This window comes from Chrysemys picta, chromosome 14 (genome assembly GCF_011386835.1).
Source record: "Chrysemys picta bellii isolate R12L10 chromosome 14, ASM1138683v2, whole genome shotgun sequence".
Taxonomy (NCBI): Eukaryota; Metazoa; Chordata; order Testudines; family Emydidae; genus Chrysemys; species Chrysemys picta.
This window is the reverse complement of record NC_088804.1, coordinates 4,065,962-4,091,488: the sequence shown is the minus strand read 5'-3', so window position 1 is coordinate 4,091,488 and position 25,527 is coordinate 4,065,962. Positions and strand designations below refer to the sequence as shown.

Genomic DNA, 25,527 nt, shown 5'->3' with positions numbered 1-25,527 from the left:
TCCCTGCTCCGTGTCCCTGCCTTGTGCTGGTTCGGCGTTCCCTTCCCCGTCGGTGCAGATGGCAAACCTGGCTGATGCCGCTGCCTGGCCGATTCAGTCCCTAACGTCATGCAGGAGACAGAGGCTGAACGGAGCAGGCAGGCGGAGGAGGTTTGTGACCGGGGAAGCTATTCACACACATCTCTGTAATTGGGCCCTGTTCGGGGCGAGGGGAGGGAGCATGTGGGAAGGACGACATGATGCAGCGGAGCTGCTAAGCTTGAATGCATTTAGTCTATGGTGCATGTGGCAGGGAAGCGGGGCCCTATCCTGTTTCCTGAGCATCCTCCCGTCCTGTTCGCTGCAAGGGGCATTGTCCAGGATTGGCCCCCTACCAAAGGCCATGGGTGCTAGCTGAAGAACACCGCGATACCAGTTTGTGACCCCCTCGTGCTACCTTTCACTTGGTAGGTGCCCCATGGCCACAGAGCTCGCTAGGGTATTTCTCTAGCCCCTGTGACCTCCGGAGTGGCCGTGTAGCTTTCTGTTTTTATGGAAGTTGGGGGCATTTGAATCCTGTTTCTTGATCCCTTCCCAGACTGTAGCTGTCTGGACCTCAGGAAGGTGGAGATCCAGTGTGGTAGTGTTGTGGAAGTGGCACCCTGGACTTTCACACTTCCAGTCGAGTTACACAACAGCCGTGCTATTTTGAGGGTTGCCCTGTGTGAAGCCTGGGATCGCAGCTTAATTTATATCATAGATCCTTGGACTCTTGCTTTTTGTGGGAAGCTTCCAGCTCCTGGAGGGAGATCTTTATTTCTCCCCTGGCTTTAGCAGCGCCTCTAAAATGCTTGCACACCAGCGGCGAGTATAAAATGCTGTGGGTGTAGCACTCCTACCCCATCCCTCACACACCGGAGTTTCTCGGCCGCTATGGAGCGCTCTGCTTTTGTACCCCTTTCTCAGCATCCTGGGTGCTGCTACAGCGAGGATCTGTTTTCTAACCTGCCATCCACCAGCCTCCCTCTTGAGTCCCATGTCACAGTGACTAGCTAGCCTGCCAGCAGCGCTGAGAAAATGGACCTGATGCTTGTCAGTGTCGCTGCCACCCACAGGTTCTGAATAACAGAGACGGAGATGGATGAGGCTTGGCTCAGTTTTCACAGAGCTGCTTCTAGAGGAAGGTCTGATCTCTCTGTGGCTAGCTCAGGGGTGGGCAAACTACAGACTTTTTAAGCTGGCCCTCAAGCTCCCGCTGGCGAGCAGGGTCTGGGGCTTGCCCCACTCTGGTGCTCCATCTGGGGAGAAGGGTCGGGGGCCACTCCACGCGGCTCCCAGAAGCAGTGGCATGGCCCTGCTCTGGCTCCTATGCATAGGGGCAGCCAGGGGGCTCTGCCCTGCACGCTGCTCCTGCCCCAAGTGCCGCCCCCGCAGCTCCCATTGGCCAGGAACTGCAGCCAATAGGAGCTGCAGGGGCGGTGCCTGTGGACAGGGCAGCGTGCAGAGCTGCCTGGCTGCGGATCCACATAGGAGCCGGTGAGGGACATGCCGCTGCTTCCAGGAGCTGCTTGAAGTAAGCACTGCCCGGAGCCTGCACCTCAGAGCCTTTCCTGCGCCCTGATCCCCCTCCCGCCCTCCGAGCCCCTTGATCCCAGCCCGGAGCCCCCTCCTGCACCTCAAACCCCTCATCCTTAGCTCCACCGCAGAGCCCCCACCTGAAGCCAGAGCCCTTACCCCCACCCCAGCCCGAGCCCCCTCCCGCACCCTGAACTCATAATTTCTGGTCCCATCCTGGAGCCCACAACTCAACCAGAGCCCTCACCCCCTCCCGCATCCCAACCCCAATTTTGTGAGCATTCATGACCCGCCATACAATTTCTATTCCCAGATGTGGCCCTTGAGCCAAAAAGTTTGCCCGCCCTTGGGCTAGCTCCTAGAGGAAAGGCTCCAAGCATGAGCTGTCTGCAGACTCTGCGGTCTCTGCTCTGGTTACTTGGGTCTGAGATGACAGACTTTCTCATCCGACATTCCCACTAGGGAGAGCTAAGTTGATGGCACTTGCTCAGAGAAGAGGGTAGATTTCTCCAGTGATTCTCCTTATGGGAGGGAGAAGGATCCGGGAGCCGCCTGCCACAGCAGGATGAGACTTATTAATATTGACTTGTCCTGTGGTAGCACTCGGGGACACCAACCATGGACCGGGACCCCACTGTGCTCAGTGCTGTACAAACCGCTCCAAAGAGCGTCCCGTGGAAGTTGGAGCGTGACATCCCAGCTCTGCGGCAGCCTATAGCTTTCTGAACGGCAGCAGAGATCCGGGCAGCAGCTGGTTCACGTCACTGTGCTGCTGCGCTCGTTTTCTCCAGCAGTAGTCCTCACGCTAGATCTTCCTCAGCAGGACCTGAAGAAACCAGCCCTGGACTGGTGCCAAGAGGAGCGTAGTCGGCCACGGGCGGGTATGCTCGAGCTAACATTTCTAATGCAACTAATTCCTTGGGCCCCGAGGGCTGGGCACGTCCACTTGGCACACTGGTGACGTAAATTACGATGCTTTCGTTTGCCTCCTTCCAGCAGTCTCTCACATCGGGCTTATTAATCTGTGATCCTGGCTTTGAGAAGTCTGGTTCAATCCCCCCTCCGGGAGGTCCAAGTCAGCTGGGCCCTTCCCTAGAGAGCCCTGTCCAGCAGCTCCTCTGCCATCTTCAGCTGGGTGCCTGAGCAAAGGTGCCTCTCCAAGTATCCCTCACGTGTCTAGAAACCTGCACCAGTGCCTGCTCAGGCCCAGCCGGAGGGTGCCCAGTCTTGCCAAGCCAGTGGTGGCACGAGCAGCCTGACAGCTGCACAGAACTTACCAGGCAAGTTGGAGAAGTGCCGGCAGAGGCTGCAGGTACCCGCATGCAACATTTCATCGCAATTGCCGCAGCCTGGCCGCACTGTGTGCGCTGGGGCCTGTTGCTGACATTGGTTGCCCCTCCTGAGCTGCAAGTGGTCCACGGGCCGCCCCTCCACTGCCCCCTATTGCGCTAGGAAACAGGCATTGGAGCAGGTTTTATAGTGGGGGTGATGGGAGGCATTGAACCGAACTTTAAGCCCTATGTAATGGAACCCAACCTGTGGCTCCAGAGCCGCATGCGGCTCTTCGTAGGTTAATATGCGGCTTCTGGCACAGGCGCTGACGCCGGGGCTGGAGCTATAGATGCCAACTTTCCAATGTGCCGGGGCGTGCTCACTGCTCAACCCCCTGCTCTGCCCTATTCCACCCCTTCCCCTGAGCCTGCCATGCCCTCGCTCTCCCCCCCTCCCCTCCACCAGAGCCTCCTTTGCACTGCGTAACAGCTGATCGTGGTGGGCGGGAGGTGTGGGGAGGGAGTGGGAGGCACTGATTGGTGGGGCTGCCGGGGGACAGGAGGCGCTGCAGGTTGGAGTGGGGGGAGCTGATAGGGGGCTGCTGACGTATTACTGTGGCTCTTTGGCAATGTACATTGGTAAATTCTGGCTCAGGTTGGCTGCCCCTGGGGTAGAGCAATGGTAGCAGCTGATGTGGTGAGCGGACAACTGGATTTTCCTGGGGGGTCCTCAGATACAGCTTGCGGCCTGCTGCAGAGCCCAGCTGTGCCTCTCTAGCCTGCAAGGCCTCCTAGGGCTTCTGGTCTCTGAGGCGTCTCAAACCTCCACTGGAACAGTGGTGGAGAGGAAGAGGAGGGAACCGTTGTTAACCCATTTCCCTGCTCTTTGCATTCCCATGGAGACGCTCGGCTGTAATTTCAGAACCACCAGCCCCTGCTAAGCAGCAGCCGTCGTGGCGTCTCGGCTGTGTTTTCTCAGCTGGCGCCAAGGAGCCCTCCTCCCTCTCCCTCCCCTCTCCAGGGCGTGTGAGAACATGGGGGTTAGCGCCCTCCATGCGCAAGGTGCTCCCTGGTAGGCCAGCCGAGCGTGGTGGGGGCGCCATGACGCAGTGCCGGACAGCGACCCAGTGCCAGGAGGACAACTTCCTACTCCTGAGGAGGAGAGAAGCAGCTGCCATGCCCAGAGCCCCACGATCAGTCCCCACTCCGGGAGGTCCAAGTCAGCTGGGCCCTTCCATAGAGAGACCTCTGTCCACTAGGCTACACCCTGGAGCATTAGGGGGGAGAGGGGAGGTCCAGGGCTCTCTTCCCTTTCCTTTCCCTCCTCCCGCACCAAATGTCTCTGGACTAAAGTAAAATTGTTTTGGCCCTGGGGAAGGATCCGCATTTCAGCTGCTGCAGGAAGCTCGCCAGATGCCGAGGCCTTTTCCCCTGATCTCGTGAAGGCAGGGATTGTATTACTCGCGTCCCTGCAGACTGCGGCTCCTTCCCAGCTCGCTCCTCGCTTGAGCGCTGATCCACCCTGCTCCGCAGCCGGGTGAAGAGATCTTGATGATGGTGCCCCAGGCAGAGCTCATCTAAACCAACAGGTCTATGCCTGGGGCAGCGGCCTGTGGAGCTCTCCAGAGACGTACGGCTTGTTCGCTCTGGCTTGCTATTTCCAGAGCACCCATAATGCCTCTTCTTGCCACATTAAGGGCCAGATCCTACTTGCCCCTCATCCCTGGAGAGGCACTGTGGTTGAGTGCATCCAGGCACTGGACTGGGAGTCAGGAGATCTGGGTTCTATTCCCGGCCTGGCCAATGACCTGTCTCCCTGTGCCTCAATTTCCTTTCTCATGCTTTGACTTGTCTAGTTAAGCCATAGGTTCTCTGGGCTGTCACAGGAACCTATCCTTGCAACAAAGCCCATTGCCAACTCTGTCCACATATCTATTCAAGGGACACCATCATAGGACCTAACCACATCAGCCACACCATCAGGGGCTCGTTCACCTGCACATCTACCAATGTGATATGTGCCAGCAATGCCCCTCTGCCATGTACATTGGCCAAACCAGACGGTCTCTACACAAAAGAATAAATGGACCCAAATCAGACGTCAAGAATTACAACATTCAAAAAACCAGTGGGAGAACACGTCAATTTCCCTGGTCACTCAATTACAGACCTAAAAGTCACAATTCTTCAACAACAAAAACTTCAAAAACAGACTCCAACAAGAAACTGCAGAACTGGAATTAATCTGCAAACTTGACACCATTAAATTAGGCTTGACTAAAGACTGGGAGTGGATGGGTCATTACACAAAGTAAAAACTATTTCCCCATGCTAATTTTCCCCCTACTGTTACTCATACCTTCTTGTCAACTGTTTGAAATGGGCCATCCTGATTATCACTACAAAAGTTTTTCTCCTGCTGATAATAGCCCACTTTAATTGATTAGTCTCGTTAGAGTTGGTATGGCAACACCCATTTTTTCATGTTCTGTGTGTGTGTGTATATATAATGTATATCTTCCTACTGTATTTTCCACTGCATGCATCTGATGAAGTGGGTTCTAGCCCACGGAAGCTTATGCCCAAATAAATTTGTTAGTCTCTAAGGTGCCACAAGTACTCCTGTTCTTTCTGCAATGCCATTAGTAACTCACTGTAGTGGAGCTCTCAGGTGAGCAGGGTTTGGCCCATATTACCGTTAGCTGTCATCACCAAGGCTGTTCTTGGAGGTTTCAGCAACTGAGCCCTAAACCTCCCCTTGCTTGGCTGCAACTTCTGTCACATGCAGATATGTGAGGGGAAAGTCTGGGCTGCCGTGTAACCTGCAGGCGATCCGAGGGATTGCAAGGGGCACATTATGTATAAATCCTTGCTCCCAGGAAGGACTGGCACCAGCCCACAATTGGGAGTGAGCAAATGAAGCCAAGCAGACCAGGCCATCTTCTTCTAACCAAGTGCAATGGGCCACCCTGGGTTGGGTGTAGGCTTAGAATCCAGAACCTTCAACAGCACCGAACAAGCAGCTCCTGCTTGAGCTACAGGAGTAGCTAGGCTAGCTGGTGGCAGTAGTAGGCTGTTAACTTTTAGTGAACCAGCCAATAGAGGCCACTGGAGTGCCCTATGCAGTCCACGCTTTGCCAGTCTGCTACATGACCTTTATAGTTGTGTGACTCGGCTCAGCCATTTGCGACAGGGTTGGAAGGTAGAGGATATAGAAGAACATAAGAACGGCCGTACTGGGTCAGATTAATGGTCCATCTAGCCCAGTATCCTGTCTTCTGACAGGAGCCAGTGCCAGATGCTTCAGAGGGAATTAACAGAAGAGGGCAATTTCGAGCGATGTAGCATTGCGGCCTGAACATCTGAGAGCCACTGTAATAGAGGTTTTAAAAACTTGACTTAACTAGTGAGATTTGATTTTAAATACTGAACTTAAAGGCATAAGTCCCTCTTAATTCAGCCTTACGTAACATTTTGTTCCATCTTAACTATCAATCCTTGTGGATAACATAACTGCAGGCTGTGCTATGAACACCCTCTCCTTCTCAAATACCCTATCCCCTTCTGTATCTTGGGTAGTAAGCATGCGACAGTGCTATATCTTTAAGAGAAGGAAGTCTGATTACAACGAAGTACATGTGAAGACTTATTTCACCCACATGCTAGATTTGAACACATTCTAGTGAGAACAATAGCAAAGCAAATTCTAGCCTGGCAAACATAAGGGCTCACTGTTAAGTAATGACATGAACTGTTGTGAAATTGGAGCACAGTCAGTTGGTTCATTCACTCTTCTTACTCCAGACAATATCCGACGCTTGGAAACAGCCTAACCTCCTGTCCGTTTAGAAGGAGTCTGTTCGAGATGTGACGCTGGGGAAGGGGGGAGGGAATTGCTTGGCTGAATTGCCACACAGGAATTTGAGTAACTCAACACAGTGTGACATTTTTTTGCGCCATAGTCTCTTTCCCCCCCCCCCCCCCCCCATTCAAAGGGACGACTCCAATCCTTGGGCGAGGGTGCTGTATTTGATACTCTTATGAAGCCTCCTTGGGAACTGAAAGTAGCAGGTTACTAGCCATTACGGTGAGATTCGTTCACGTGACCTGCTCGGAGTCTCTTAATGCTGTTTTAGAGCACGGCCATTTAACTAAATGCTGCATCTGCCTTGGGTTCTCGTGCAGGTACCTGAGTACCTCTCGATCGTTAATGGCTCTAGCCTCCCAAACACCCCTGTGCAGGAGGGATGTGCTATTGGCTCCTTTGTGCCTCATCTCTAGGCTGGGGATCTGAGCACAGAGAAACGAGGACTTGCCCAAGGTCCCACAGGTAACGTGTGGCTGTGCCACTCTACACCTTCTTGGGGGAGCATCCTGTAACCCCCAGATTCCCCATTTACATAGAATCGTGATTTACCTTCCAAGCCATGCTTTATATGTGTCAGGGGAAAGGTTACGATCTGCTGAAAGTCATTTCTCTATCCATAGATGTGTATCATTAATGATACACATAAAGTTATGAGAATTGTGTAGTATGGTGGTCACTAAAGCATGCTGTAAGTTGGGGAATCAGCCAGATATTTGCTTCCCAGAGGCAACAGCAAGGAAAGTAACCAAACGCCCAGGCAGGTGTCAAACAACCATCAACAGCCATTGTCTAGCAAGGGAGCTACAATGCGATGACTCACCTCCATGAGGCCACCCCAGGGGAATTGCTCAACTTTGCTTGGAGAGACTCAGCAATGCCCCCAGACGTGCCTGGACTTGTGCTCCTCAAGCACATGGACTGAGGGTATAAAACAGACAGTGTGGACACATACTGGGCCTTCTCCTGCCCCCGCCTATGCTGCAAGCAACCAAGACACTGAGAAGAAGACGACGACAAGATTTCAACAGAGGAGACTGGCCCAGGTTTAAGGAACAAACCTGTATATTAAGGACTGCAATATCCAGTGGGGTGAGAAACTGCTTCATCTAGTTGCTGCCCAGTCTAATAGGGTCGAGAGTTTAGACTGGGTGCTTCGATTTTCTTTTCTTTTGGTAACTAACTCTGACTTGTTATGTTTTGACTTATAACAGTAGTTCTCAAACTTTTGTCCTGGTGACCCCTTTCACATAGCAAGTCTCTGAGTGCCACCCCCCTTTAAATATATAAAAAAGTGTTTTTAATTTATAACACCATTATAAATGCTGGAGGCAAAGCGGAATTTGGGGTGGAAGCTGACAGCTCGCGACTCCCCAGGTAATAACCTCACGACCCCCTGTTTGAGATTGACTTATAATCACTTAAAATGTGTCTTTATAGTTAATAAATCGGTTGGTTTGTTCTACCTGAAGCAGTGCGTTTGGTTTGAAGCGTGTCAGAAACTCCCCTTGGGATAACAAGCCTGGTACCTATCAATTTCTTTGTTAAATTGACGAGCTCATATAAGCTTCCAGCGTCCATAACTGGACACTGCAAGACGGAGGCTCCTAGGGTTGTGTCTGGGACCGGAGCTATTGGCTAGTGTCATTCGGGTGCAAGGAGCTGGTAGCAGCTTATGTGCCAGAGGCTGTGCGTGACCAGCCCAGGAGTGGGGTTCTCACAGCAGAGCAGGGTAAGGCTGGCTCCCAGAGTTGAGGATTGGGGTGACCTAGCAGATCATCGGTCCAGATAACACTAGAGGGGAACATCACAGTGGCAGAGCAAGGAGTTGGGAACCATAGCCCCCTGGGTCCCAAGCTAGCTCCCTAACATCTGGATCATGCCCCCCCTGGAGGTCAGATCCCCAGTTGGTGCAAATGAGACTGCCAGACATATCCTTAGGAGTGTGCAGCTGGGGGGCATGTGGCATCCTGGCATGGGGTGCAGGATGGCGGCTGGGGGCCAGAGTTTTACTCCCGGCTCTGCTGCTAATCCTGATGAGTAGCTTCACCTGCATGCGCCTCCATTTCCTCATCTGTCAAACAGGGGGAGGCCTGGAGGGCTTCTTGGACATGGAGATTCAGTGTCTGCAAAGTGCTTCAAACAGGAGATGCACTGGGTTCTCTCTGAACTCTCCCGCTGCTCTCAGGCAGTCTAGCCTGCACAGCCCGTCCAGACCTTCTCTCTGGAGCGTGGCACGCCTGGGGAAGGCAGTATTTGCTGCTCTGCACTATAGGCGTTTCAAGCAGGCATGTCCCTCGTCTTGGCACCAATGGGCTCCTCTCCCAGGGCCATCTGTGGAAGTGCTTGATGCTGGGGTAGCACTGGGAGCTCTCCTGAGCCCACCACTCCGCTCTTCCCTACTGATGATGTGCGGGCAGTATCCACTTTGCCCCCTGAGCAATCCCTGGGGATTGATCCTGCCTTCCTGAAATTGGGGAGAGCTTGGCTACTGACTCTGGTCCTTCAGTGGCTAGCAACCTGTCCTTTGCCACCTGGAGCTCTGAGGAGATCCACAAGGCAGCATGTCTGGAGGCAGGGCACTGCATTGTCATGGGGGCGGGCACTCTGAGGACCTGGGATCTCCAGCTCCTGGGATCAAGGCCCAATGTTGGGCTCTGGTCCTGCAGTCTAGCCAGCAGGGAGTCGGCCCGCATGGTCTTTGGATCTGCTGCTCACCTACCGTCCTACCTCGTCCAGCACCAACGCTCCAGAGAGCAGCCAACCACAGTGTTGCCAACTCACGTGATTTTTATCATGAGTCTCAGGGTAATTATTGTTTTCTGTAAAGCCCCAGCTCCTGGAGTCACGTGGAGATGTGATGAGTTCAGCCTTCACTCTGAAAGAAAAAGTAAGTTTCTAGCCCTCGTGGCTGTGGAGAAAGGGGTCACATTTTGAAGCTAATGTCTCAAAAGGTAAATAAAAATAACCCCAAATCTATTATTTGTAATAATCTTGGGATTTTTAAAGCCACTCTTGTGATTTTTGAACATTTGGGGTTGGCAATACTGCAGTTGCTCTGCCTCGGCTCTGCTTCCCATCATGCACTGCAATGAATTGTCGGCAAAAAGAGCTGCTGGCCTGCACGTTGTGTGATGTGCAGCTCTCCCGAAGCAGCCCCTCGTTCGAGCAGGCGTTTGCTTCCCTTTCAGACTTGCCCCTCGGAAGCCAGACACCCGTGCAAGCCACCAGTCCCTCCCTTTTATGAACTCTCTAATCCTGGACCTGCTGTCTGGGCTCATGTGTATTCATCAAGGTGGAATAAAGGGTCTAAAGAGGCAAGTGGCCAGTGTCAAACAGCTTTAAACAAGAACAACAAGGAGTCCCGTGGCACCTTAAAGACGAACAGATTTATTCAGGCATAAGCTTTCGTGGGTTAAAAAACCCACTTCTTCAGATGCATGGAGTGAAAATTACAGATGCAGACTTTATATAATGACATGTGAAGAGAAGGGAGTTACCTCACAGGTGGAGAACCAGTGTTGACAGGGCCAATTCAATCAGGGTGGATGTAGTCCACTCCCAATAATAGATAAGGTGTCAATTGCAGGACAGGAAAAGCTGGTTCTGTAATGAGCCAGCCACTCCCAGTCCCTATTCAAGCCCAATTTAATGGTGTTACATTTGTAAATGAATTTTAGTTCTGCTAGTTCTACAGACTTCAAAGAGAAACAACAGAACTGGAAGTGCGTTCTTTCCCCTTCTGTTGTCTTGCAGCCACCCAGCGTCGTGGTAGGCACCTTCCCCCCAAAACAGTCTTTTTTTAACAACAAGGAGTCTGGTAGCACCTTAAAGACTAACAGATTTATTTGGGCATAAGCTTTCGTGGGTAAAAACCCCACTTCTTCAGATGCATGGAGCACTCTATGCATCTGAAGAAGTGAGGTTTTTTACCCACGAAAGCTTATGCCCAAATACATTTGTTAGTCTTTAAGCTGCCGCCATACTCCTTGTTGTTTTTGTAGATACAGACGAACACGGCTACCCCATGATACTAGTCTCTTTTTTAGGACCCCAAAAGGGAGAGGTGGGTGGAATAGCCCATCCCCTCATTATTTTGCCACCAATTAGGCCTAATTTCTGACACACCAGTTTTGTGCCATTGATTTCCAGTCCCACATTCCTCTTGTTTACCAGCATGACCGTAAAATGGTCCGTGAGGGCTCTTTGTTTGGACTAATTCCCTCTGTCTCCATTTCGTACCCTTCCCCATCACTGTTTGTTAGGTTATTCTGCATGAGCTCCCACTCGCTTTTCCCAGCTGAACCTGCAGCTAGGGGAAATTGGTAGGGACAGAACTTGCTGCACGTTCCTAGCAGAGATCTATATGGTAAGGAATGGGGAAGTGGCATGAGGTGATGGCTCCTCACGCTGCCTCCTGCTGGCTGATTTTGGTAGCACTGGTATCACCTCTCTTCAGGTCAGAGGGCTGGAGCTGTGGCTCTAACTGTCTAGAGGCAGGAGGGCTGCAAAACTGGTTTGAGCACAGTGGAATAGCCCTGCGGTGCTCACCCTTCATCCCTGGAGGAAGAGATGTGGCCAGCGAGCAGTGTTGACTGCCCCAGTGGGCCAATGCAGTTATGTTGGCAGCTAACACAACGTTGTGTGCCCCAAAATACTAGCAAATCACTGTCGCCTGGGAGCTTCATGTTGACAGCAGGGCTAGAGCAGGAAGTCTCTTTATCCAGAGGTCCAGACCCTCCCTCTGGAGCACAGCAGTATAAGGCCTATGACACAGCTTGGGATGTCTCCTGGTCTTCAAGCATTTGCTAATTGTTACAGCCAGCCAGCAAGGTGGGGCAGTATCTCTGCCCAGGCTGTGTGTGTGTGTGTGTGTGTGTGTCTTTCCATGGCCACCCAACAAGCAGGCAGCAGAGCTTGGTCGTTCCTGGCTCCCAGGCCTGTATTCCAGCCACTGGCCCACAGTGTCTCCTACAGAGTGCCAAGGTGTGCTGATGCCACCTTCCTTACTGCTCCCAACGGCGGTGGCCTACTCCTGCAGCGAGGCCTTAGCTGGGGCACGCAGGTCAACCGCCTTCTGGCGTGCAGAGGGTGGTCAGGGGGGCCAGGTCTGAGCTAGGCAGATGGGATGTTCCCCGTCCTGCCAGGACCTGTGAGAGCTGCTGTGCTCGGCACTCCCCTGCCAGGTTCTGGTCAGCCAGTCCTCTTTGATGGATGCTTGTGGGAAGAAGGCAGACCAGCCCCATCAAGCTGCTTCTCCCCTTCCCCATTGACGCCAGCTGAGCTCTTAGTTACACCCCAAATCTGTCCTTTGGATGCAGGGAGACCCCACTTGCAGCTGTCGTTCCTGGGCTGTGTCACAGCCCTGCTGAGCCCAAGGCTGCAGCGGAGTGGGAGTGCCGCAGCTCACTCCTCTGCCTGGGAGAGCCAGCCATGGCTGGAGCGTTGGACCAACAACCTCAGAATGGGGCTCCTAGGAGAGCTGATCTCCCGCACGGATAGCTGGGACCTGGGCTTGCTTGTTAGCCGGGGGAAGGTGTGGTAATTGCTGCCCGCCGGGCAGGCGGCAGAGCGTGGGGCACCCTCATCTCTGATCCAGAGCCTGCAGGGGCGGAAGAAACTGTGACTCTCCCAGTGATCTGCTGGCTGCAGGAGTGTCCAGATGTTGGCGCGCCCAGCTCAGTCCCTCTCTTTAAGGGGTGCTTTCTGTTTACAGTGACTTTGAGAAGTATGTTGCCCTTGCCCTTCTGGGACTTGGTGTGGGTCTGTGCCAGATCTTCCAGTGTCGGACTCTTGCCCTCAGTGTCTGCACCCGTCTGTTGGCCTTTCCCTAGCTCTGGGTTAGGATTCCGGGGAGGGGATGTTGCAGGTTAACCGTCTATAGCAAATTAGAACAGGAGCTAGCCTGAGACCCAGCTTGACGGAGCCGAGACCCCCAATGAGCTGCGGTCCTGGCTTTGCCAGCAGCTCCTCCCTGAACACCAGAGTCCGTCTAGCAGCATCGGTGGTTGTTGGGAGGGCTTGGCTGGTACCCTCCAGCCAGGCCGTTTGCTACATCCAGCTACTGCTGAATGCCCTGGGATAGAGTGTGGGGGTGGCTCTGACCTTGCCAGCTGGCAGCGTTCCTCAGGGGGCCATCCTCTGGCCACGGATGGCCAGAGCATATCATGCTGTTCTCAGTGGTAGCAGACAACAGAACAAGGAGCAATGGTCTCAAGTTGCAGTGGGGGAGGTTTAGGTTGGATATTAGGGGAAAAAAATTCACTGTGAGGGTGGTGAAGCACTGGAATGGGTTACCTAGGGAGGTAGTGGAATCTCCTTCCTTAGAGGTTTTTAAGGTCAGGCTTGACAAAGCCCTGGCTGGGATGATTTAGTTGGGGTTGGTCCTGCTTTGAGCAGGGGGTGGGACTAGATGACCTCCTGAGGTCCCTTCCAACCCTGATATTCTCTGATTCTGTGCTGTGCTGGAGAGGGCTGGCACCTTGCCCATTGCAGAGTCTGCAGCAGGACGTTCCAATGAGTTTCTGCTCACTGTATCTGCCTCCTCAGAGCATGTATCCTCACACCTGCCTGGGAGGAGGAGCGTGCTATTATCCCCCTTGCACACATGGGGAAACTGAGGCACAGACTATGTGACTTGCCTAAGGAAGTCGTGTGGCAGAGCAGGGGATTGAAGCTGGGTCTCAGGCTAGCTCCTGTTCTTTCTTTTGGGAGTGCGACCGGGTGAGATTCTGCCCCTTCTCTGGTGTAGGAGTGATGGTTAGACGAGGAGATACTGCAAGACGCGTAACCCTGCTCCCAGTGGCTGTGCTGCTCTTGTTCTCTTTGCTAACAGAGGATGCCTGCGGGACATTGAGAACTGTTGGGGGCGGGGGCGAGTTTCTCTCGCCCACGACATGAGGCTTTGTGCTTGTGTGTGGGTGGTGGGATCCTCTCTGGGAGGAAGGGGTTGGAGCTCCCCACCCCGCATGGCTGGACCTAGCCCAGCATGACGTACAAACAAACAGTGCTGTGAGGGGCACCACGAGGGAGCTGTGACGGGGGAGTTTGGGAGCCCTGGCCTAGCTGGTCGGCTGCCACCATGTGAACTCCAGTGGCTGGAATCGTCCGTCCCTTGTTCCCCAGCAGAGAGAGGTGCATGCGTGCACTGCTATCGACTGCCCTCCCCCCACTCAGGTAGTGCCTATTGGTATCTGGGCTTGGAGTCAGACCAGTACCGAGCTGCCTACTGCTACTGGGGTGAGTCCAGGGATTCCCCGGTGTTGGTTGCACTTCCTGCAGTCCAGAGGCTGCCCTCTGAAATCCAGCCAGTTCTCCATCACTGGGGACGTAGAGAGAGCTATTTTAGTCACCGGAGGCAACAGCTGTGACCTCTGAAAATGACGAGGTAAAGCCAGCGCAGCGTCCCTGTCTCCTCTGGCTGGGGTCTATCCTCTTGTTTTCCTTTCTGTCCGGCTCGGAGCATGACCCACTGAGATGGGGCAGGCGCTGCTCACTGGCCTCCCTGGGGTGGGGGAGGTTGTGCTCAAGGCTGCTTGAGAACTCCTCAGCAGGAACGTTTGTGTGTCCGTCTCTGTCCTTGTTCTCATGACCGGGCTCCTTATGACTCACTGATGACAAACCTGTTCCTTCTCCTTTTTGTACGGATGCCCCTTTAGATTCAGTTCACCGCAGAGCCGAATCTCAGCGGCTGTAGGTATTCGCCGTGGCAGGGAGGGAGTGTGTGTCTGCCCCAGTGTGACCTAGATCTGTGTTTTCCTAGCCTGGGAGCTGTCTGAGCCATTGCTGATGTGTCACATGGTGGGATTTTACTATAACTCTTTATCTCTTTCCCACCCCTCCACCCCCCATTGCTATGTTCGGAGCTGCCCGCCCCCAGCCTGGCTCCGTAGCTGCCCGCACAGAACATGCAGGGTCTTGTGATGAAGAATGAATGGGGAGCTTACCAGGCCCTAATTAGGTAGCCCCCAGTCCTGCCAAGCAAAGGAAAACAGGGAATTGATTGTCATGGGGAGAATGAAGTCTAACACAGCATCTACTTCCTGTCTCAGGATGTCTTCACTGCAGAGTTATAACCTGAGTCCTGTCCACACACACAGCCCCTCTGTTTGAGTGCGGAGGCTGCCTTGGCAGGGGTAGTAGGCCAAGAGAGCACAACTTGTCAGCTGCTAATGTGACCACTCTGCAGTGTGGATGCCGGCGAGTGCCCTAGTCTTCCAGAGCCTTCCCAGAATTCCCCCCTTCTTTGTGCCTGGAAAGGACAGACACATTGTTTTTTTTGCAGCAGCATCACCTGTTGAGGTTGTGATCCACCACAACTCCCAGATCCTTCTCAGCAATTTTGTTGCCAAGCCCGTTTTCCCCCATTCTGTATCTGTACATTTGGGTTTTCTTCCCTAACTGTAGCACCTTACAGTCTTTGAATTTCATTTTGTGGTTGATAGCCTCGTTCTCCAATTTATCAAGATCCCTGTGAATTTTAGCTCCATCCTCCAAAGTGTTGGCAGCCCCCCCGCCCTCCAGCTTTGTGTCATCTGCACATTTGATCGGTATGCTCTCTATTCTTACAGCCAGATCATGAATACAGGTGTTAAACAACACTGGATCCAGAACAGAGCCCTGTAGATCCCCGCTTGAGACCTCCCCCAATCCAACATCATTCCATTAATAGTTACTCTTCTTGTTTGTGGTTGTTTTAATCAATTCTGTATCCACTTAATGGTAGTTCCGCTGAGCTCACATTTCTCCAGCTAACTTATCAGAATGTCACATGGGACTGTGTCAAAAGCCTTGCTGAAGTCCAGGTATATTATGTCCACCACATTCCCCTTGTCCACCTAACCAGTTACCCTGTCAAAGAAGGAAATCCAGCTGGTTTGGCATGATTTGTTCGTAGTAAATTCATGCTCACTGCTAATGATCACCCCCTTCATCCTCCAGGTATTTGCTAATTGAATGTTTTATACATGGCTCTAGCTTCCCAGGAATCAAGGTCAGGCTGTCTGGTCTATAGTTCCCCAGCTCCTCCACCCCCCCTCCCCCTTTTAAAGATGGGCACCAAGTTAGCCCTTCTCCAGTCTTCTGGGACCTCTCCTGTCATCCATGAGTTTGTAAATATTTTTGCCAGTGGCTCTGAGATTTCTTCAGCTAATTCCTTCAGCACCCTGGGGTGAATAGCAGCTGGCCACGCTGATTTGAATTTATTCAAATTGGTCAGAAGATCTGTGTTCTTTACTTATCCCGATCTGCATCCCTTCTCCTTTGTTGTCTGTGGTAACTTCGCTAGTTGTCCGGTCATGTGTTACTTTTTGTGAGAAGACTGAAGCAAACTTCTGGCTGTGCACTGACAACAGCTTCCTTTGTAAAAAGCTCCTCCTTGCCTGGCTGCCTGGTGCTAGGCCCTCATGGAGGGACTTCCCTCGGGCCTACCTCAACAGTCGTCATCCCAAGAGTAAGTCAGAAGCTCCTCTAATACAGCCTCCAGCAGGCAGTCACATGATGCTTAGTCAGCTGTCCCCTCTCCACATGCCCTGTCTGGAGACAGCCCAGGCAGCCCCTCACCTTAAAGGGGTCTTAACAGATGTCCTGGCCATGCCTGCACTTACTGGCTCGTGCTGTCTTGCACGGTGGTTCTAAAATTAGGGTCTACAGACCCTTAATAGTCAATGGAATGTCAGCTTATGTCCTGCTGGAGTGGGAGCAGAAGGATCTGCTTTCCAGTTTGCAGAACAAGAATGGGATGAGCAGAGTGCTAACGCATCAGCAACCCGGTGATCGCCGCTCACCTTCTTGCCACCACCTCTGCCATCCCAGGAAGCTGTTTTCTAGCCCCCAGCTGGCTGATAAGTGTGTGTGTGTGTGTGAATATGAATGAGAGAATCTCTCTGCACAGGACTTATTCTTCCAACAAATCGATTCCTGGAAAAGGTCAGAGAGACTTAGAACTGTCCCCTGGCAATTGGCGTTGCCCTTTCTTGCACAGAATGCTCTTGCTTCCCAAAAGATCGGTTCCTAGGTAAGCTTGTTCGGCCGAACACCGGCCTTCTCAAAGCAGTCGTAAAGTGAAGGCAGCTCTCTAGCAAGGGCCACCTCTGCCTTGCTGCAAAGATCTTCTCAGCTCGGTATTCCAGGAAAAACAGGAGGCTGTCTTCTGTGGCCTGGTTCTGTCATGACTACAACAGTTCTACTTTTTTTGTCCAAACCCCCCACCCGAAAATGTGGCTTTGTCAAAAGTGACATTTTCCGCCTCGGGGAGGAAAATGTTTTGACTAAATTGTTTTTCTGACAAGAAAATTTTTGTTTGGACACAAAAGGTCGTTTCATTCTGGGAATCTGGAAACCTGAAAATGTGGGTCTTTCTTTCTGGGGCCTTTGCACTGGGGAAGGGCATTTCCTCCCCCCCCCCCCCCCCCCTGAGATTCCAAGGCCCGAAGGGTCCATTGTGATAATCTGGTCTGACCGCCTGTGTAATGCAGGTCCAGTGACCTTCCCCAAAATAATTCCTACAGCAGATCTCTTAGAAAAATCCAGTCTGATTTTAAAAATGGTCAATGATAGAGAATTCACCACAACCCTTGGTAAATTGTTCCAATGATTAATTACACTCACTATTCACAATTTACACCTTATGTCCAGTCTGAATTTGTCTAGATTCAAATTCCAGCCATTGGCTCATGTGAGACCTTTCTCTACTAGATTGAAGAGCCCATTATTAAATCATTGTTCCCCATTAAATCATTATAATCTATAAGTATAAGCTACTTATAGATTATAATCAAGTCATCCCCTTAACCGTCTTTGTTAAGCTAAATAGACTGACCTCCTTGAGTTGATCACCATAAGGTCATATTTTCTAATTCTTTAATCATTCTCGTGTTCTTCTCTGATCCCTCTCCAATTTATCAGCATCCTTCCTGAATTGTGAGCAGAAGGAACTGGACACAGCATTGTAGCAGCTGTCACACGAGAGCCAAATACAGAGATGAAATAACCTCTGTTCCAACTTGAGATTCCCCTGTTTATGCATCCCAGGATCGCATTAGCTCTTTTGGTTCCAGTGTCCTGTTCAGCTGATTATCCACCATGATCCCCAAATCTTTTTTCAGAATCACTGTGTCAAGGCTCCTTCCCCACTCTGAACTTTAGGGTACAGATGTGGGGGCCTGCATGAAAACTTCTAAGCTTAACTACCAGCTTAGATCTGGTCCGTTGCCACCACTCCCAATGTGCTAATTCCCTTCCCTGGGTAGCCTTGAGAGACTCTTCACCAATTCCCTGGTGAATACAGATCCAAACCCCTTGGATCTAAAAACAAGGAGAAATTAACCATTTCCCCCTCCTTTCTCCCACCAACTCCTGGTGGATCCAGACAGACCCAATCCCCTTGGATCTAAAAACAAGGAAAAATCAATCAGGTTATTAAAAAAAGGCTTTTAATTAAAGAAAAAGGTAAAAATCATCTCTGTAAAATCAGGATGGAAAATAACTTTACAGGGTAATCAAACTTAAAGAGCTCAGAGGACCCCCCTCTAGCCTTAGGTTCAAAGTTACAGCAAACAGATGTAAACACCCTAGTAAAAGGTACATTTACAAGTTGAGAAAACAAAGTAAAACTAACATGCCTTGCCTGGCTGTTTACTTACAAGTTTGAAATATGAGAGACTTGTTCAGAAAGATTTGGAGAACCTGGATTGATGTCTGGTCCCTCTTAATCCCAAGAGCGAACTCCACCAAAACAAAGACCACAAACAAATGCCTCCCCCCCCCCCCCCCCACCAAGATTTGAAGGTATCTTGTCCCCTTATTGGTCCTTTGGGTCAGGTGTCAGCCAGGTTACCTGAGCTTCTTAACCCTTTACAGGTAAAAGGATTTCGGTGTCTCTGGCCAGGAGGGATTATAGTAGGGTACACAGGAGGGCTGTTACCCTTCCCTTTATAGTTATGACACGCCCCCCCACCCAAATCACAGATAGTGTTGGACAGCCGGTTCCACACTGGCTGTGATTTCTTCCTGGAGCTCTAGGAGAAAACAGAGTTAATAAGACACATGCACCTTTAGACATACTATTGATTATATAAAAACTAACAATACGTCCCACATTCCCAGAACAATTTTTAACCACTTTGTTAGAAGCTCCTGAAATGTGTTGTATTTCAAAATCAAAATCTTGGAGAGCTAAACTCCACCGAAGACGTTTTTTGTTATTCCCCTTGGCGGTATGAAGCCACGTTAGCGCAGCATGGTCGGTTTGTAGTTGGAAACGCCATCCCCAAACGTATGGGCGTAGCTTTTCCAGCGCATACACAATGGCGTAGCATTCTCTTTCGCTTATTGACCAGTGACTTTCCCTCTCAGACAGTTTCTTGCTGAGAAACACGACAGGATGGAATTCTTGATCTGGTCCTTCCTGCATTAAAACTGCTCCCACACTCCGCTCGGACGTATCTGTGGTTACTAGGAACGGTTTGTCAAAGTCTGGGGCCCTTAGCACAGGGTCAGACATGAGTGTCGCCTTAAGCCGGTTAAAGGCCTTTTGACACTCATCAGTCCACTGAACTGCATTTGGCTGTTTCTTTCTGGTTAGGTCTGTCAGAGGGGCGGCAATTTGGCTGTAGTGTGGTACAAATCGCCTATAATATCCGGCCAAGCCTAAGAAGGATTGGACCTGTTTCTTTGACTTTGGAACCGGCCACTTTTGGATAGCATCCACTTTGGCCTGTAGGGGATTTATAGTTCCTTGACCCACCTGGTGCCCCAGGTAAGTCACGCTTTTGTTTTGGCCTGTTCGACACTTTTTAGCCTTAACAGTTAGTCCTGCCTGTCTGATGCGCTCGAAGACTTTTTCCAGGTGCTCCAGGTGTTCTGCCCATGAATCAGAAAAAATGGCCACATCGAGGTAGGCAACTGCAGATTTTCCCAATCCCGCTAGGAGACCATCTACAAGTCTTTGGAAGGTGCCGGGTGCATTTCACAGCCCGAAAGGGAGTACATTGAATTCATACACCCCTGCCTGGGTGACGAAGGCTGACCTTTCCTTGGCGGGTTCATCTAGTGGTACTTGCCAGTACCTCTTGGTTAAGTCTAAGGTAGAGATGAATTGGGCATGTCCCAATTTTTCCAATAGCTCATCTGTGCGTGGCATTGGATAGTTGTCAGGATGAGTTACAGCATTTAGCTTACGGTAGTCCACGCAAAAGTGTATTTCCCCATCTGGTTTGGGAACTAGAACCACTGGAGATGCCCATGCACTCTTAGAGGGGCGGATTATACCCATCTGTAGCATGTCCTGGATCTCCCTTTGTATAGCAGTTTGGGTATGAGGTGACTCCCGGTAGGGTGGGGTTCTAATTGGGTGAGCATTACCTGTGTCAATGGAGTGGTATGCCCGTTCGGTCCGTCCTGGAGTGGCTGAGAACATTAGTGCAAAGCTAGTGCACAGCTCCTTGATCTGCTGTCGCTGCAGACGTCCAAGGGTCGCGGAGAGGTTCACCTCTTCACGCCACCGTCACTTTTTCCTTCGTAGACGACACCTTCAGGCCACTCCGTGTCATCCGTTTCCTGGACTGTAAACTGGAAAACCTTTAATTCTCTGGAATAAAAGCTTAAGAGAATTAACATGGTATATCTTAGGCTTTATGTTGGAGGTGGGGGATGCTATGAGATAGTTAACAGCTCCTAGGCGCTCCTGGACTGTGAATGGTCCTTCCCATGACGCTTCCATTTTATGGGCCTGGAGCGCCTTTAAGACCATGACTTGGTCTCCTACTTTGAAGGACCGTTCTCTGGAATGTTTATCATTCCAGGCCTTTTGCTCTTTCTGAGCATCCTTTAGGTTTTCTTTAGCAAGGGCTAAAGAGTGTCGGAGGGTGCTTTGTAGGTTGCTTACAAAGTCTAGAATGTTAGTTCCTGGAGAAGGCGTAAACCCCTCCCATTGCTGCTTCACCAACTGTAATGGCCCCTTAACCTCGCGGCCATACACAAGTTCAAATGGTGAAAACCCTAAACTGGGATGTGGTACAGCCCTGTAGGCAAAAAGCAACTGCTGCAACACTGGGTCCCAATTATTGGAGTGTTCATTTACGAAATTAGGTATCATGGCCCCCAAAGTTCCATTAAACCTCTCCACCAGGCCATTGGTTTGATGGTGGTAAGGGGTGGCGACCAAGTGATTCACCCCATGAGCTTCCCACAGGTTTTTCATGGTCCCTGCCAGGAAATTAGTTCCCGAATCTGTAAGGATGTCGGAGGGCCAACCTACCCTGGCAAAAATGTCTACTAATGCCTGGCACACACTTTTAGCCCTGGTGTTGCTTAAGGGTACTGCTTCCAGCCATCGGGTAGCAAAATCCATGAAAGTCAGTACGTACTGCTTTCCTCTGGGTGTCTTCTTTGGGAAAGGACCCAGAATATCCACAGCTACTCACTGAAATGGGACCTCAATTATGGGTAGTGGCTGGAGAGGGGCTTTGACCTGGTCTTGGGGCTTTCCCACTCGTTGGCACACCTCACAAGACAGGACATAATTAGCAACGTCCTTGCCCATTCCCTCCCAGTGGAAGGACTTCCCCAACCAGTCTTTGGTTCTGTTCACCCCAGAATGGCCACTGGGATGATCATGGGCTAAGCTCAAGAGCTTTACCCGATACTTAGTGGGAACTACCAACTGTGTTTGAGGATGCCAGTCTTCCTGGTGCCCACCAGAAAGAGTCTCCTTGGATAAAAGTCCTTGTTCTACAACAAACCGGGATCAGTTAGAAGAGCTGAGAGGTTGTGGGATGCTCCGTGCCGCCGCCCAAGCTTTCTGAAGGCTGTCATTTGCTTCCTGCTCAGCCTGGAACTGTTCCCTTGATGCTGGAGACATCAGTTCCTCCTTGGACTTGGGCTTGGTCCCTCTGGAAGCGATGCAGGTGCTGGGGCTGTTTCCGTTGACTGTGAACTGCTGTCCGCTGGTGCACTATGTGGTATTTCAGGCTCTGGCTGAGCCTCTTGGGTAGAGTTATCTACTGTTTCTGCCAGTTCAGGCTCGCTGGTGCCCTCTGGCATTGGAGTTGTAGATGGGTTTGCAAACGCTGTACTTAGTGCTGGCAATGGTTCTGGTGCTGGTTGTGTTGCCAGTTCCGGTTCTAGGACTAGTTTTGGCTGGGTCTCTGGGATTGGATCCACTATGGCTGTTGCAGTCGTTGGCAGGGGATCCGGTTCCACCACCTCTGTCTGGGTCTCTGGTAACAGAGACGGGGCCCTGGTGGACGGCTCAGGAACAGGGATGGGGGTGAAAGCTTGCTTAGCCTGGCTGCGGGTGACTATTCCCACCCTCTTGGCTAGCTTCACATGGTTGGCCAAGTCTTCCCCCAGCAGCATGGGGATGGGATAATTGTCATAGACTGCAAAAGTCCACATTCCTGACCAGCCCTTGTACTGGACATGTAACTTGGCTGTAGGCAAGGTTACAAAGTGTGACATGAAGGGTTGAATTGTCACCGGAGCCTCCGGGTTGATGAGTTTGGGGTCCACTAGGGATTGGTGGATAGTCGACACTTGTGCCCCAGTGTCCCTCCACGCGATAACCTTCTTCTGCCCACACTCAAGGTTTCCCTTCGCTCCGAGGGTATGAGAGGCATCTGGGCCTGGGGATCTTTGGTGTGATTGTGGTGTAATGAACTGTAATCGGTTGGGGTTCTTGGGGCAGTGAGCCTTTATATGTCCCAGTTCATTACATTTAAAACATCGCCCTGCTAAGGTATCACCGGGGCGATGTTGGTTGGAGGAGGCTGGTGTGGTGGGGTGAGAAGGCATCTGGGGTTTCCCTTGGGATGTAGGTGGGGTCTTGGGTTGTCCCTGGTGGTAAGGTAGTGTTTCGGCTTGCCTCTTTTGATATTCGCTCCAACTGCTACTAGTTTTTTTTTCTTTTCTGCCACCTCCACCCATTTGGCTCCAATCTCCCCTGCCTTGGTTACAGTTTTGGGCTTCCCATCTAGGATGAACCTTTCTATTTCCTCAGGAGCACCCTCTAAAAACTGCTCCATTTGCATTAGGAAGGGCAACTCTTCTGTAGATTTAACATTTGCTCCGGATATCCAGGCCTCCCAATTTTTCCCAATGTGGTAGGCATGTCGGGTAAATGACACATCTGGGTTCCACCTTAGGGCTCTGAACCGCCGACGGGCATGCTCGGGTGTTAGCCCCATTCTGATTCTGGCCTTGTTGTTAAAAAGTTCATAACTGTTCATGTGTTCCTTAGGCATTTCAGCTGCCACCTCTGCTAAGGGTCCACTGACCTGCGGCCTCAGCTCTACCATGTACTGGTCTGGAGTGATGCTGTATCCAAGGCAGGCCCTTTCAAAATGTTCTAAGAAGGCCTCAGTATCATCGCCTGCCTTGTAGGTGGGGAATTTTCTGGGATGGGAAGTGGTACCTGGAGAGGGGTTGCTAGGGTTGGCTGGTATATCCGGCCTAGCCCGTGCTACTTCCAGTTCATGCTTCCTCTCTCTTTCTCTCTCCTCCATCTCTTTTTCTTTTTGCTCCATAGCTCTCTCATGGGCAGCTTCTTCCCTGGCTTTTTCTGCATTAATTTCTAATTGTTTTAGTTCCATCCGTCTCTTATGTTCATTTTCTTTCTCTGTTGCTTCCAGTCTGGCCAGTTCTAGTTGGTTAGCTGTTTCACTGGTAGTCATTTTCCTGCTTTCTTGTGCTGGGCCACACCCCTCTGCAGGTCACTGAAACTGGGATGCACTCAGCTCAGGGCTGGCTTAGTTAACAGAGACTTTCTAACTAGCTGTACCTGAGAGGTAGAAAGAAAAAAACAATTCAGCTTGTAAATTCCTTTTGCCAGCTGTTTGCTCACTGCTTGAACCCTTCTCTTAACAAAGACCCTTGTTACAAAAACTTAACACCTCTGCATTCAGGCAAGGAGAGATAAGATATGCATCTAACTTCAGCTCCGCTTTCTAAGCAGCTAGAAAGGAGAAAAAAAAAATCTTACTGGCTTTTGGTTAAAAATGATCCCACCTCTGCCACCATACCAAGGCTCCTTCCCCACTCTGAACTTTAGGGTACAGATGTGGGGGTCTGCATGAAAACTTCTAAGCTTAACTACCAGCTTAGATCTGGTCTGCTGCCACCACTCCCAATGTGCTAATTCCCTTCCCTGGGTAGCCTTGAGAGACTCTTCACCAATTCCCTGGTGAATACAGATCCAAACCCCTTGGATCTTAAAACAAGGAGAAATTAACCATCCCCCCCCTCCTTTCTCCCACTAACTCCTGGTGGATCCAGACCCAATCCCCTTGGATCTAAAAACAAGGAAAAATCAATCAGGTTATTAAAAAAAGGCTTTTAATTAAAGAAAAAGGTAAAAATCATCTCTGTAAAATCAGAATGGAAAATAACTTTACAGGGTAATCAAACTTAGAGCCCAGAGGACCCCCATCTAGCCTTAGGTTCAAAGTACAGCAAACAGAAGTAAACTCCCTAGTAAAAGGTACATTTACAAGTTGAGAAAACAAAGATAAAACTAACACGCCTTGCCTGGCTGTTTACTTACAAGTTTGAAATATGAGAGACTTGTTCAGAGAGATTTGGAGAGCCTGGATTGATGTCTGGTCCCTCTCAGTCCCAAGAGCGAACAACTTCCCAAACAAAGAGCACAAACAAAAGCCTCCCCCCCACCAAGATTTGAAAGTATTTTGTCCCCTTATTGGTCCTTTGGGTCAGGTGGCAGCCAGGTTACCTGAGCTTCTTAACCCTTTACAGGTAAAAGGATTTTGGTGTTTCTGGCCAGGAGGGATTATAGTAGGGTACACAGGAGGGCTGTTACCCTTCCCTTTATAGTTATGACACACTGTTTCTCAGGATAGAGTCCCCCATCCTGCAAGTATGGTCTACACTCTTTTTTCCTAATGTGTATATGTTTACATTTAGTTGTATTAAAATGCATATTGTTTGCTTGCGCCCACTTTGCCAAATGATCCAGTGATCTGTTGTCTTCGTTATTTCACCCCCTCAATTTGTGTCATCTGCAGACTTGGTCAGTGGTGGTTTTGTTTTCTTCCAGATCATTGTTAAAAATATTTAGTAGCACAGGGCCCAAAACCAGTCCGCGCAAGGCTCCTCTGCAAACACACCTGCTCTGCAGAAAAGGACCTGGGGATTACAGTAGACGAGCAGCTGGATATGAGTCAGCAGTGTGCCCTCGTTGCCAAGAAGGCCAACGGCATATTAGGCTGCATTAGTAGGAGCATTGCCAGCAGATCGAGGGAAGTGATTATTCCCCTCTATTTGGCACTGGTGAGGCCACATCTGGAGTATTTTGTCCAGTTTTGGGCCCCCCACTACAGAAGGGATGTGGACAAATTGGAGAAAGTCCAGGGGAGGGCAACAAAAATGATTAGGGGGCTGGGGCACATGACTTATGAGGAGAGGCTGAGGGAACTGGGCTTCTTTAGTCTGCAGAAGAGAAGAGTGAGGGGGGATTCGATAGCAGTCTTCAACTACCTGAAGGGAGGATGGAGCTCAGCTGTTCTCAGTGATGGCAGATGACAGAACAAGGAACAATGGTCTCAAGTTGCAGTGGGGGAGGTTTAGGTTGGATATTAGGAAACACTATTTCACTAGGAGGGTGGTGAAGCACTGGAATGGGTTACCTGGGGAGCTGGCAGAATCCCCATCATTAGAGGTTTTTAAGTCCCAGCTTGACAAAGCCCTGGATGGGATGATTTAGTTGGTGTTGGTCTTGCTTTGAGCAGGGGGTTGGACTAGATGACCTCCTGAGGTCTCTTCCAACCCTGATATTCTATGATGATGATTCCCCACTTACAGTTGCATTCTGTGACCTATCAATTA

At 50.9% G+C, this 25,527-nt stretch overlaps 2 protein-coding genes across 3 annotated transcripts in view; one reads left to right on the top strand and one right to left on the bottom strand.

The window, feature by feature from the left end:
* ST3GAL2 (ST3 beta-galactoside alpha-2,3-sialyltransferase 2) overlaps positions 1-25,527 on the top strand; it is a 101,292-nt gene that overhangs the window by 5,230 nt on the left and 70,535 nt on the right. The gene's annotated exons all lie outside the window — the stretch shown is intronic.
* Positions 18,488-24,393, bottom strand: LOC135975666 (uncharacterized). The gene is made up of 2 exons (XM_065567500.1): positions 24,230-24,393; positions 18,488-23,467 (listed from the first exon to the last, which is right to left on the bottom strand). The coding sequence occupies exon 2, from the start codon at positions 23,358-23,360 to the stop codon at positions 22,422-22,424; it is 939 nt and encodes a 312-aa protein (XP_065423572.1). The 5' UTR covers positions 23,361-23,467; positions 24,230-24,393; the 3' UTR covers positions 18,488-22,421.